The sequence below is a fragment of the Uloborus diversus genome, chromosome 9, assembly GCF_026930045.1.
Source record: "Uloborus diversus isolate 005 chromosome 9, Udiv.v.3.1, whole genome shotgun sequence".
In the NCBI taxonomy this organism is placed as follows: Eukaryota; Metazoa; Arthropoda; class Arachnida; order Araneae; family Uloboridae; genus Uloborus; species Uloborus diversus.
This window is the reverse complement of record NC_072739.1, coordinates 32,351,847-32,366,563: the sequence shown is the minus strand read 5'-3', so window position 1 is coordinate 32,366,563 and position 14,717 is coordinate 32,351,847. Positions and strand designations below refer to the sequence as shown.

Below are 14,717 nucleotides of genomic sequence, written 5' to 3'. Positions count from 1 at the left end.
AAATAATAATTCGTGTGAAATTTTTCCCACTTTGAATAACATCTATGTGTGCCACCTGACAATTTAAAGTTTTGAAAACTCGGAAAAATATCACATTAAAGCAAATTTTTTACATTTAATTATTGAAAGAATTATTTGATTTACTGTGATTTCAGGTCGATAAGCCGTCCTACCGTACACGCCACATGTACAATAATAGAGTAACTAAAAAAGTTCATCAGATAAGTCACCTCATAGTATACGCTGAGTCTGAAATTCTCTTCTATGTGTATAAATACGATCATTTTTTATTCTTAATATTACTTTCTACAAAAACAGCAATAGGTAAATTTAAATAATAAATAAATAAAATTCTTACCTTGTGATTTTCCACAAAGACCTTCGTGAAAAATTTAAAATCTTACTCGATAAACTTAGTTATAAATTTTAAAATTTCTTTTATTAAAAATATAAGAGTAAAAAAATCAAGACATACATATACAATTAAAATCAAACAAAATAATACCATTAAAATCACATGTCTTCAAAACTTTCGAAATCTTGACTTGATCAAAACTTTCGTTGATATCGAAATCCAAAAAGAAAAGCAAATTGTGATCTAATTGAAAATTGCTTTCATCACAGTCACTTTCTTCTGAGTCACTCAGTTCTTTACACCCGAGATGATTTCTGACTTCACAAAAGCCAAAATGATGGTGGAGGCCCGGACGGCTTTCCAAGCATCGTGCACCCACATGGCAACCTCCTCGCACGACACTTTTCTCATTCTTCCTGCTGCGTTGTATGTGTGAATTCTGCTGCGCATCCACTCCTCCCACTTTTTACGCAAATCACGTTTAAACACCCGATTTACAGCTATGTCAAGTGGTTGCAGAACTTTGGTGAACCCACCTGGGATCACCGACGTTTCGGAGCTCATTTTTTTAACTTCCAACTTCACTGCCAGAACTAAATGCAAGTGCATTGAATCTACTGTGTTTTCTCGGCGATAAGCCGCACCGGCGTAAACGCCGTACCCGCCAAAATTTCGGAGGGAAAATTAAAATCATCAGATAAGCTGCACTTAAGTTTCGCAAAATAATTGATGAGCGAGCATCTATGTAGCATAGTAACTCACAGAATTGACATCTGTCTAAAATATGGACATTAGTCAGTACTATGTGAATAGTTATAGCAATATCATCAACTTGGAGAACCCAGGAAAGAATTTTAAAAATTTACATACACATATCTATGCATAAATAAATAATATATATTGACTTTTGTTTGCTTTATTTTTTGCACAGTACTGATGATTTATTTCACATTAGGCCTAATCAAATTTTTTTTTTTTGATAAAGAAAAACATTTTTTTTACAAATTATATTGAACAAATACTAAAATAAAAAAACACTACTTGTCGAATCCTTCAAATTCAGAGTTTCCATCATCGGAGTGAAACAAATCCAAATACAAGTCTAAATTTGCATCATTGTCTGTATCGATTTCTGCTTCTGATGTATCTGAAATGTCAGAGTAACTAATGTTAAAGTTTATTATTTCTGCTTCTTTAAAATCGGCGGTTATTGTCGAAATCTTTATGGCATTCCATGAAAAAGAAACCCAATTAGCTACTTCTTCGTATATTACTCTCCTCATTCGACCAGACTCCGTGAAAGAGTGCAAACTACTCCGCATCCATGCCTTCCATTTGGCTCTTGAATGATTTATATATCGTGAGGTCCAACGGCTGAAGGATTCAAGCCTCCAGGGACCAGTTGACATCTGGCGGCACTTACACAGAATCTAGTAGATTGGCTTTCATGGAGTCGAAAATTAAGACTCTGGCTGGAAAGACGTCCCCCAGCCACTCTAGCATGATGTTTTCACACATCCAGCCCTTGGCATTCGCTTTAATGCAGACATCCTTAGGGAAGTTCTCCTTTGGAAGAGTCTTCCGTTTAAAAATAAGCAACGGCTTTAATTTATCGCCATGTGCAGAGCAAGCCAAAATGCATGTGAATGAGCTCTTTTCATGGCCTGTTGTGACGATGGGTATTGACTTTTCTCCCGCTTCGCTCACAGTTCTTGTTGGAGGAATGTCGAAGGTGAGCGACACCCCCCTCATCCATGTTAAACACTTGTCCATTGTTTAAATTCTTATCCGCAGAATATGTTTTGACATATTATAAAAACGAATTCTTTTTTTCAAGCCAATCTTCAGGCAGTTTCTGTCCCAACAGTTCTTGTACAGGGTTCGTTCGCTCCGGGAAAACCGGGAATTGTCAGGGAAAATGACACTGTCAAAAATGTCAGGGAAAAGTCAGGGAGTTTTAAAATTTTGTCCTCCAAAAATTTTTTTTCCATTTCTTTTCCCAAGGAATTAACTACCATGAGATCAAGTCTTCGTTTTTATTGTGATTTCACGAAAAAAATTGTAAATTTTTATCTAAACCGACGCTGGCACTTAAAAACTGCGATCGAGAAATGAACGTTTTTTTTTTTTTTCCCACAACGAAAAATGCGCCAAAAGATCGAAGATTTTCTTACATGGAGTCAGTGAGGGGAACGCATTTCTTTCTACTGCCTAAAGTTTTAGATGGGTTGCCACAACATTCTATTCGGTTCAGGGTTCGTACGCTCCGGGAAAACTTGGAATTATCATGGAAAATGACATAGTCAAAAATGTCAGGGAATTTTCCAAATGTGTCCCCAAAATTTTTCTTTTCCCAATTTTTTCCCAGGGAATTTGGTTTTATGAGATCTAATCTTCATTTTTATCGATGTATTTAAAAAAAATTGTAACAATTTTAAAGCAATGAAAAAAGTGGCGACCCAAAAAATCTTCAGCAGCCGCCATTTTTGGCTCTCAGTAGTTCCCAAGGGAAAAAAAATCAGGTGAACAGCAATTATGTACAAACTCAAAAGGAGAGAAGACAATTTACTGCTTCGGAAGCACAACCTGTAGATGGGAAGATCGATCGGGGAAAATAGTTTTTTTTTGATCGGAAAATCATTTCAGCTACGTGTGAAACGCAGTCGCCATCTTTGGTCATTCACAAGATGGATGTAGATACGATCCTAAAATGCCTAAGTTTCTAAAAACAAAGCAGAATTGGATGTTTTCTTTAGTTGAAAACTGATGAAAATAATGAAAAATGGTCTACAAATTGTTTTTCTATTGTTATTTAAAATAATTTTCTTGAGAAATAAAAAATTTTGTTCTTAAAACTTAATCTTATCCTCACTGCCTCGGACGCAAATGTGATAAAAACTTTTCAATGAATTGTAGTTTCATGAAGATTAATTATTTTTTAATTGTCTTCATGCGACAAATTAAAAAAGTTATTTCTTATTTTTGGGCATAGCCGCCATATTTGGTCATTCCCAAGATGGAAGTACACAAGACTTTTTAAGTGCCTAAGTTCCCGAAAACGGCATTGGATGTTAATTGCAATGCAAACTATTGAAAACAACACAAATTGTGCCTTTTTTTTCCGGATAATTTGTAATTATTTTCTGGAAAAATGCAAAATTTAATCTTTATAACATTTTTTTGTTTTAATTGATTTAGACTCTTATGTGCTAAATACTGACTATTTTGCTTTTATTGTATCCTTTTAAGGATTATTAATTATTTATTACTATTTTTATACTGCAAATCCAAAAATCTACATATTATTTTAAATTTTTCACTTTGTCGCCATATTTGATCGTTTGCACAATGGAAATAGACTTAAACTTCCAGAAACAGAATTGGATGTTTATATCAATGAGTAACATTGAAAATAACATTAAAATGTGCAAAAAGTTGTGAATTTTTGAAAATTAACTAATACTTTCTGGAAAAGAAAATTTGAAATTTTAATGTAAGCGTCCTTTAATATGTGAAGAAAAAAAAAGATTATTGGCATTGGCCTATGATCGGCGGATGTTGATTTTTGTTACTATGCATTACATGGTATGCCAATTGATGCAACAAGTTAACCATATTTATACTAAAATTTAGCTTTGCATTTTGCTCAATATGTTTTGTGTAACCTACTTATAAGAAAATAAAAAGTATTGTAAACCAAAAGCGGATGCTAAAAGGTTGCTGCAGGACTACAGCAAAACGCTATAATATTACGCGTGACATCAAAAAAACCCTAAAATAAGTTGAAAGTACTCTGTTTTCAACAAATAGTAAACAAATTAAAACAATTTTGAACAAAATGTTTAAAAAAAACTTAAAATTTTGACAGAGAAAACAAAGGAAAAAAAAATCTAAGTTTTTTTTTTTTTTTAATCTAAGGGGAGAAGTTTCAGTTCTTCTGCATTGCTACTTTAAACAATTTTAATTATTTTGAAAATATTACTATTTAAACTTAAATTTTTAATGAAGCGAGTAACCTGGAATTTTCTAAAAAACAACCTGGAAAACCTGGAAAAGTCAGGGAACTTTTTTTAAGCAAAAGTGTATGAACCCTGTTGTACCGACATAAATTTTTTTTCCGCCGCATAAATCTAACACCAATTTGATTCTCCCTTGAAATTTGATATATTTAAAACTGCTGTGCAGTCAACTGAGCTTGTAAGCGAATTTTTACAGTCGAAACAGACTCCCCTTTATCTCTGTTCACGGACCCACTTTTCCAAGTTCTCTAAATTTGGCCAACCAATAGTTCCGCCTCTCTTAGCCCTTTTGGTTTTAGGAATGACTTCTAAGGATTCTTTATCATTCCTCCATCTTCTGATGCACCTCTTGTCTACCTCTAACTGCAGCCCTATTTCCATTGACTTCAGCGCTTTAATAGCAGCAAACTTAAAAGCAGCACAGCAGCAGTATAATTCTTCCTGCGAGGCATTTCTAAATATAAAGCGAAATTACGAATTAAGTCGAGAATACTGCGCAGCAAGAACAAGTAAAAACATGAGCAAATACAAAGTTCCCTAGGAATTTGAAAATATACAAATCTGATTGGCTAGTCTATGCCACACGATATTGAATGGAGTGAACTTTAATTCTGTTGTCACTCTTGAGTACTATAAACAATGAAACCTGTGTATAACGATACTGTCTGTAACAATATTTTTTTTGGCTCCAGCAAAATGTCAGCATGAATAACTGTGTCGTTTACTGTAGTGGCAGAATAAAAATAAGTAAAGTATTGAATTCGAGTGCCTCCGCTTCAATAGCGTTCTTATGTGTAATCAAAGAGGAAAATTTCCATCTTTTTTTAAAAAATACTTTAATAAGATACGAACATGGAATAACCTTTGCTGAAATATAATTGTTAAATGTTGCATCCTAATAAATATGAACACTTGTTAAAAAACCGGCGCCAAAATGCAAGTGAAGTGAACAGAGTTTTCGCCACAGGTATCGTATGCGACGGACACGTTGTTGAATCTTTTGTTCGGCACAAGAATTGCATGCATTGTTTTTTTTTTTTTTTCAACTTTTAGGCAATTTTGGCATATATTAAAAAATTGCTTGAAAAATTACTTTTGCATTGTATAAGACGCAGGGGACATTCCAGTTTTTAAATGCGTATAAGCCGCAGCTTATCCCCCAGAAAATAAGGTAATCCATTGAATCATTTCATCGCACATCCAGCCCTTTTCGTTGGTGACAATCACTAGCCCTTTAGGGATCTTCTTTCTTTTGAAGATAACTAAAAGAGAAAGCTTTTCTCCATCAGCAGAGCAACTTAGCACACAAGTGAACGACAATTTTTCATTCCCTGTGGTCAACACAGAAAGTCCTTTCACCTGTACCATGTACAGTTCTGTTTGGAGGGCAGTCAAATGTGACGGGCACTTTGCCTGCCACACAACTTCATTTCTTCTATTTTTTTTCGTGAAAGTCAATAAAGCTTCCTTCATTTCCATCGAATCCAAAGGAAGCTTTTGCCCAACAGTGGTTTTGGCCCGCACAGAAAGTCTTTTCCTCGTCATAAAGGGAAAGCACCAAATGGGGCTCCTGACGATCGTAATTTCCATTCCAGCAGCGATGAGCTTTGTCTGCTTCCTGATTCTCACAGTGGACACAGGCAATCCTTTTGCACGTTGCTCCAAGGTCCATTTAGCAAGATTCTCCTCTACAACAGCCCAAACTACAATGCCTGTCCGATGAGACCTTTTCGTCTTTGGCATTTTTTTGAGCTCACCCTGCTCGGATTTCCAATGCCGGATGCATCTTTTATCTATTTGGAATTCTCTAGCGGCAGCTCGATTCCCAATTTCTAGCGCTTTCTTCACAGCCGAGAGCTTGAAGACGGCTGTGTAGCTTTTCCTTTGAATAGGAGCCATAGTAGTATAGACAAACCGAAAGAAGAAAAAATAACCAAGTTACTGGTAGACGAAGCGACAACGAGTAACAATAGAATAATAATGCAGTAAACCACGTGCATGAAAAAAGAAAAGGTCAAAAAACGCTACGGCTACACAAATAACTTGTGGTACTAGATTACATTGTTTGGTTAGATGAAAAAATAAACTTAATAATAATAACGAAAATAATAATATAATTGTAATTTCATTCCAAATTAAAAAAATTTCAAATCAACGTGTCATTATTTTTACATTGAAAAATTGCTTAACTTTTTAAAAAATTTCATCATGATTAAAATATTTTAAACCTTAATCAAAATGTTTTCAAAAGCTGCATCTTCAATCAACAGTATTAAAATATTAAAAATAAATTAGCCATTCCTCCAATTTATTGCTTTGTGAAATATATTGTATTATCACGCATCTGGCAGCATTGAAAAAAAATAACAATGGCAAAATCCTATGGAAGCGTACCCTACCCCAGTTAGGGGAGTTAATTCAGAGCTAACCTGTTTAAAAGAGCGATTTGAGAGCTCTTCTACTGGCGCTGAATGCTTTTTTTTCCCGCTTAATCATGTGAGCATGAAAATCTTTAAGAAAGTAGGGTGAGGAGAAAAAAAATTCTTCATATACATTGGCAGATGTGCTGTAGGTGTTAAAGTTCAAAACATGTATAAGCCGCAGATTATCTACTCAACATTATGGTATTTAAGCGAATTTACAGTATATTTCAGAATTTTACTTTGTTAAAGTTCATCTTGTAAGTTTTTAATCAATCTTCCTCCTTTTGCTAAGCTTTGGGAGTTGTTTTTGATTGTGCTCAACCACTTGTAATATATTCTGGTATTGATCTTCAGTTTTGGTTGATATTAAAAAATCATTGATCAGCTTGATTCCTCGCTCAGCGCAATAGTTTACTACGTTTATTCTTTTCAAATTAGTTTTTGAAGTCAGATATGAAATACAAATTTGGCTATTGTTTAACATCTTCCACCATGAATTCTAAATCTAATTTCAAAATCTGTATTGGATTAGAAAGATCAGCTGGTCTAATGTTTGAAATATATGTAGATATTTAATGAGTAACATTGAAAAGTCTTTAGTTGAAACTCTTTGTTATTTTCAGCTAGTACCAGTATTTCACATCGGCAAATACCGGTATTACAAAATTGCAAAATTGCTCTAAAATACCGGTATTTGGTGTACCGGTTATTGCAATCGCTAAACGCCACCTAGCACCTATGCCGCTCTCGGAAAGCACAACCGGTTGATGCGCTAGTTATGTTGGTCACATGATGGTAGTTTTCTGCTGCTGAAAGTGCACTCTGTAAACTTCCATTGCATGAGATTTTACTTTTCATAATTTTTTCCCTGGCAACTTGGTAGGACACCCTGTATCCGGGTGTCCTTCATTTTCTGTAGCTTGTTGAATTTTCGAGAGCAGTTCCGAGTATAGAATTCCGATGCAGAACTGCAGCCTGTGGGAGCACAATCTCTTTCATGGCGGTACCTCTGAAAGGCACACACCACAAGAATAACATTTGCGACTTCTTTGCATTCCCTTTGTTGGACTTGCACACTAACGCGGAGGAAACAGCCTAAAGAACAGGTTGAGGCAAGCCAACAAAAAACTGTGGAGTGATCTACCCGGGTGAAAAGGATTACAGATACACATTTTAACAGTCAAATAACAATTTTAGTAAACAATGGTAAATTTGTGAAATAAAAGATAAAGTGTAATTAACAAACAATCAAAAAATATCGTTCAAGTTACATCATTACAAAAGTTACAATGAGTAGTCCATTCAGTCCCATTTTGATTTACGCCAAAACTTGTGAAACGTCCCAGTAAAAACACATAAGTTCATACCCAGGGATATTCCAAACTTAAAAGCCGACACACATGAAAAACTTAAAGGTACTATCACTTGAAGGACACTAAGAAGAGCTGACACAACCCATTCCACACCTGAACTTCTAACATGCCTTTTTCTCAGTAGACCTATCACTTTAAGACCCCAGGGGCTGTCCCGTTCGCTGAAAAACCCATCCAAACGAACATCCAGTACAGCTCCAGAATCCGTCTTGACCTTTGGTGGATGCCTCCTGATATTCTTATAAAAATAAAAAAGAAATCATTCTTGATTATGTTTTTGCTGTAGATAAAATTTTTAAAGAAATAGTACCTCTATACCCAGACAAAAATACCTTCTGGGACAAATTTTACACTTGGGACGAAGTTTCCAGATCTGCATTTTAAACAATCCAGCACATCGCTAACAATAGTGCTTCCATATTTATGGAAAGTTATACATTTTCATTTAATTTGCCATTTTTACAGCTGCCAGATCATGGGCAATTTCACTGTGTCAGACGTAGAATTTGCACAAAATTTATCAATAAAAGTTTGTTCAAAATTTTCAAAGTTAAATTAGTTGAACTGAGGCAATTTTCTTCTGAATACTTTACACATGTAGCAATGATGAAAAAACCTGTGGAATTTCTGAAAATAGTTTAATCTTTAACTATGAAAAAAAACATGGTGTCGGGCATACATGAAAGGGGAACACAAAATTTACTTACATTGCAAAAACCTAAGATTCAGCTCAATGAGCTGTTTTCAGTTATTTTTGATTCCTTGAATGTTTAAGAGCAAAGATGAAATATGAATAATTTTTCCTTTTTCACCAAATTAATCTTGGAATAATAGCAAAATAATTTTTTTTCAATGATGTCGGATGTAGGCTGCAAAGCAAGCAAAGTTTGAATAAAATTTTCAGTTATTGCTTTCACAAAATGAATATTGGGAACAGAGGTTTTTTCCCCAATATTTGAGCAGATTTTCAGTGTATTTTTTACCTTCACATTAAGCATTAGTTTGGATACGAGTTGCATACTCTCTGGGGTACTGATAGTAGCCTTTTCTGCCTTTATATGCTCTCTTTTCAATGCTCCACCAATCCCATCTACTACTCCTTTTCCACAGGATGTGGCAAAGAAATTCGGTGTAACATTGACGTTATTTTCTTGGTCCCATAAACACATATTGGAAAACAAAAGCGTTGCTTGAATTGAGAACTAGGCCCATCTAAAAATACTTGAATATTTTTAATTGTTGGGTCTTCATTTTCAATTGCTTTAGTAAGAAGCTCAAAAACTTATAAACTGTAAGTTTCGTGATCAAGGGTATCAGATGTAATTGAAAAACTTTGTGTTTGATTTTTATCAATCCAAGCATGCGTTGGGAAAATTGGCTTGTGAGTGCACCTAATGTGCTGAATAAATTTAGTTTTGGTTCATAGTTGCTGCATTTTCGGCAAAATCAACTTGCTGAACAACATTTTCGGTGTCAACTGACAATTTTAACTTGTGAAAAGCTTCTGCCTGTTGCCCTTTGATGGATGTATGTATGTAGGAGAAAAGATTTGAACATTTTTAGAAGTTCTCCAAATGCCTCTTTTATTGTACTCTAGATCTCTATTTTGTAAATCTTTCCTTTTTTTTGTCCACAGATAACTAGCTGGTGTGAGCTCGATATCAATTTGTGGCTTGAATGAAAATATTTTATTTGCACAAACACTGTACTCCAAATACAGGAAATCTCTTTCTGAAGGATTGCAAACAATTTTTTCTCAATAAAAAGTGAAAAATCAGTATTCATGTTGGTATGAAATTTGAGTGCATGTAAAATTAAATGCATGTTTTTTTGTGATACGTAACAAACACATGTGTTTTGCGAAATTTTGTCAAAGGATGAAAACATATTCTGAATGTAAATCGGCAAAATATTTCTCAGGCAAGCTTTGTTTAGAAAACTCAGAGCCACAAGCTTTTGTAAGAGATAAAACTATAGCTTGCTTTCTTCTTGGTGATACAGGAAGGTATAGCTTTGTCGATAGTTTTTTCAAGGGTACATTTGCTTTAATAAGGAGCTGTGTGTTCAGAAGGGTTCAGAGCAGCTGTTGTTTTTTCTTGACCTTTTTTCTTGTTATATGTATTAATATTATTTGGCTTTAATTTTTTTTTAAATTTGAAACTCTTATGGTTTTCCATTTGCTTTTGTTTTGCTTTTCTCTGGCGTTCTGATTTCAAATAGTCTTTTCTTTTAACTGGATCAGAAGCAGTTTTTGCTCTTCTGCAGTGGCGGATCTAGACCCTTCCCAAGGGGGGAAGAATCGAAAATTGTTTGCCCCATATATTTCAACAATTCTGAAACAAAAGAAGCCATTTTATGTTCAAATGAAGAGTATTTACTGACTCTATACTAATGAAAAAATTTACTTTTTTTCTAACATTAAGACTTTTGGTTAACAATAATCCGTGTTTTCATCTCGTAAGTATGCAATACAAAACCTATTGAACAAAAGTACAAAATTATTTTTAGTAAAAATATGATTTATTCAATGCATCAATTGGCACATTGCACAGTAATAAAGAGCAACATCCATAAATTACACACCACTGCAAATTATCTCTACTTATAGCATAAGGAGCAATATGCTCCTTACGCTACACTTTCATTTAGATTGATCAAAAAATAAAAGCAATTCAGTGTGAACATTAGCGACACGAAGAAAAATGTGGCAAAAAACCTCATTACAGTTGAGTTTATGGTCTTCAGATAAAACTTCTCTTCGTTTCCTTTAAGAGATTGGGAAGGCGAGACTATTGACATTTTTGTCCTAATGCTGTACAAACTGTGGAAAAACCCTTAAAGATCTTTTTGAATTATCTTTATAAGTGTTTTTCAAGTGAAAAATTTGCAGTCGTTTTCTCCTTTCTGGACTTCTTGAAGTAAATTCTGAAGGTGGTCTGCATTGCAGAATATTGCATTCTGTTTCATATGTTATTCGTTCTCATTTCCATTTTAAACTATTTCAATATAAAACTTTAATCTGTTGCATTTACTTATAATTTGAGTTAAAGGTACCACTGTAATTTCTTAATTTATTTTTCATGCTGACATACAATGTTTTATCACCACTACTGCTTATTAACACATTCTTTCTCCTTTGTAGTAATCAAGTAATGCATTTCTTTTTGGATGAGAGGAACTTTTTATCAAGGTAAGCAATTTTTTGTATTTCTGTATAAGTTATGTTTAAATCGTGGTTCCAGTTTGTGGGACTTGAATTTCAACCAGACTTTGAATCATTTTCTGGAATCATATAAGTCCTATTTATATCACGATGATTCTGATGTTATTTGCTCGTTCTTTCATATAGTACTTTGTATAGCCAAGTAGCACTTTGGCCGAGTACTCGACTGAGTGCCAAGTTCCAATTGTTTTAAGAACCACCGACACACACTTCACGAATTTTGAACTCTTTGAAATAGTACTATAGACCTCCATGTCCAAATAATAGTTTTTAAAACAAAATTCCAGCTGAAATCTGATTGTGCATTATTTAAAAGATTTTGTTTGTGTCAATAATTTTACAAATAAGCCATTTTTTTCATTAAAAATAAAAAAAAATACATAAAAGGTAGGATCAATCAAGTTGGAATTAAAACAAATTATATCAATCTAGGGTTCTAGTCCTCCAAACATAAATAATTTTTAAAAAGCAAATGAAACAATGTTAAAGGCACAAATGTGCAGGAGCACTGCAGACAAGTGTTTCTACATTACAAGGAACATCTTTTTCAGTCTATAAAATGTGAGCTAATGAATGTAAAATAATCCGACTTTTGTCGGATGTCTTTAAATCCAAATGCTCATCTTGTGCATTGAAAAAAGCATTCCTTGTATTGCAAAAATTCCTTGTAATTTCTGCAGTGTTCCTGCACATTTGTGCTTTTAACGTTGTTTTATTTTTTAAGAAAAGGTGTTTTTATGCTTCATATAAATAATTTTGTTTGTAGCAAAAATCCATTTGATAATATAAAAATTCCATATTTTCTGAACATACCTTTTTTGCTCCATTTTTAATAAATAAGTTTCATTAACTTTGGGGCATTAAAATATAAGTTTCACTCCATTGAAGCATAACAAACTTCATTATTCTCAAAATTTGAATTTGAATTGTAAATGATTGCAGTATATTATATGCTTATACTTTTTTATTAATTGTAAAATCTGCTTTGAACAGTATTCAATTTTTTACAACTACTCTGTATTGGCCGAGTACTTGATCAAAATTTGGCCATGTACCGAGGACTCGGCAAATTGGCAGAGTAGGCCAAGTACTCGGTACGTCTCTACTTTCATATATAGCATGGGTGCCCAAAGTATGCTGCAGCAGCCAGGGTTGTCAACGCAATGTCCATAATGTGAATATATACCAGGGTTCGTGATTTTTTTTTTGATTTAAATCGGTTTTAAAATTTTTTTTTTTAATCTTCAAAAATTTGTAGTTATTAATTACTTTACATTTATAAACATAATGTAACTCATACAGCAGATCAATCCATTCAGCTTACTTTTAAAAATAAGATAAGTTCTCTTTCTATTCTATTAACATTTCAAAGATTTATAAATATGTTATAACACTTCGATAAGAGAGAAGATTTTTTGTTTTATGCTTTGCTATAAGGTGTCCATCATCATGTATGTTTTAGTATAAAAGAATATTTTGAGCAATTATTTTTCTTAATTATATTGGTGATGGTGTAGAAGAAAAACTGTTAATTTTTATTTGGTTCTGTACTGAATTGAACTGTAATTTTGGAGTGAAAGTATTGTTTCATACACAGAAGAATCAATGTAGTTTTGCCTGTTGAAGTTAAGATTGTATGATGCAGTACAGTGAAACCTGTGTAAGTTGACCACTTGCGGTGCAGTACTTTGGTGGTCAACTTGTAAAGGGTGGTACTGATTTTTTTTTTTTGTCATTTCTTGCATCATGTATTCTAGAGACGTACCGAGTAGCACTTTGGCCGAGTACCGAGTACTCGGCCTTTTACTACTCGGCCGAGTACCGAGTTACCGAGTAACTCGGCCTTTCACTACTCGGCCGAGTTTCCCAGTACTAATTATGTTGAAAGAAGGACCACCGACACACACTGATGAATTTTGAACTTATTGAAATAGTAGTATAGACCTCCTTGTCCATATAATAGTATTTAAACTAAATTCCTGCTGAAATTTAACTACAAAATTTTGCAAAAATAATATTTTTTAAACTAAAAATGAATAAATAAAAAGTATGACTTATCAAGTTGGAATTAAAACAAATTATACAAATTTATTCATTATAGGTCTAGTTCGCTAAACATAAATAATTTTTAAAAGCAAAAAAACAAATGTGCAGGAACACTGCAGACACGTTTTTCTGTGTTACAGGGATCGTCTTTTCAGTGCATAACATGTGAACTAAAGAATGTAAAGGCATACGATAAAAAATTCGACTTTTGCTGGTTGCCTTTAAATCAACGAGCTCACATTTTGTGCATTGAAAAAAAAATTCCTCGTAACGCCAAAACACGTGTCTGCAGTGATCCTGCACTGTGCTTCTAACGTTGTTTTATTTCCTTTTATTTTTAAAGCTAAGGTATTTTTATATATCTTATAACTAATTTTAGTTTGTAGCAAAAATTCCATATTTGCACAATTTTTAACAAAAAAGTTTTATTAACTTTCGAGACATTCGAGCCAAGATTTACTCCATTGAAGTATTTCAAACTTCATTATTCTCAAAATTTAAATTTGAATTGTAAATGGTTGAAGAAAATTATATATGCTTGAGCTTTTTTGTAAATTTTAATACATTCAATTTTTTGCAACTACTCGGTATTGGCCGAGTATCTGATCAAAATTTGGCCGAGTACCGAGTACTCGGCATGTTGGCCGAGTAGGCCGAATACCGAGTAGTTACCGAGTACTCGGTACGTCTCTAATGTATTCATTTTTTGACAAATTTACACTTACTCTTTCTATTCAACTCACTTTCATTGTTTAACATTACTTTGAAACAATAATTAAAAATGTTATTCAAATATTTTTGCTTTTTTTCCTCTTTTTTTACTAAATTAGACACTGTAGTTTTAGATATTTCATACTTTTAGCAATCTCAAGTTCAACTAACTTTCTTTTTAAAACCGTTTTATGTAAAACTTTTACACAAAGAGCAACAAGCTGGACTCTCCTAGTTCATATAGGCAGTTGAAAATGAAAATATCCTATCTCTTAATCCCTTGCACCAGAAACTTTTCTCTTTAGCACAATTCCAGTGTTGCCTGAAAATATTGCCACTGGAAGAAAAGACTTTGTACTTTTTCTACTGACACCAGTTTTCTATTTTCATTGGACAGAGAGTACAAAAAGCAATCTCAAATAGAACAACAAAAGAAAAACAAGTTCGGAGAATAAAGAGCAGCATAAGCTTTATGCTGCTGTTTTATTTAGTGGGAAAATGCTGGTCTAAAGCATCAAAATTATTCTTGGAAAGCAATAAAAAATAATAATAATAATAATAAAAGAA

The 14,717-nt window shown here is 33.4% G+C and overlaps 1 protein-coding gene across 1 annotated transcript in view; it reads left to right on the top strand.

Moving 5' to 3' along the window:
• LOC129229307 (YTH domain-containing family protein 3-like) overlaps positions 1 to 14,717 on the top strand; it is a 57,004-nt gene that overhangs the window by 34,229 nt on the left and 8,058 nt on the right. Inside the window, exon 5 of the mRNA XM_054863590.1 lies at positions 11,313 to 11,360. Coding sequence (XP_054719565.1) covers positions 11,313 to 11,315 — 3 coding nt within the window. The 3' untranslated portion in view covers positions 11,316 to 11,360. The remainder of the gene's footprint in view (positions 1 to 11,312; positions 11,361 to 14,717) is intronic.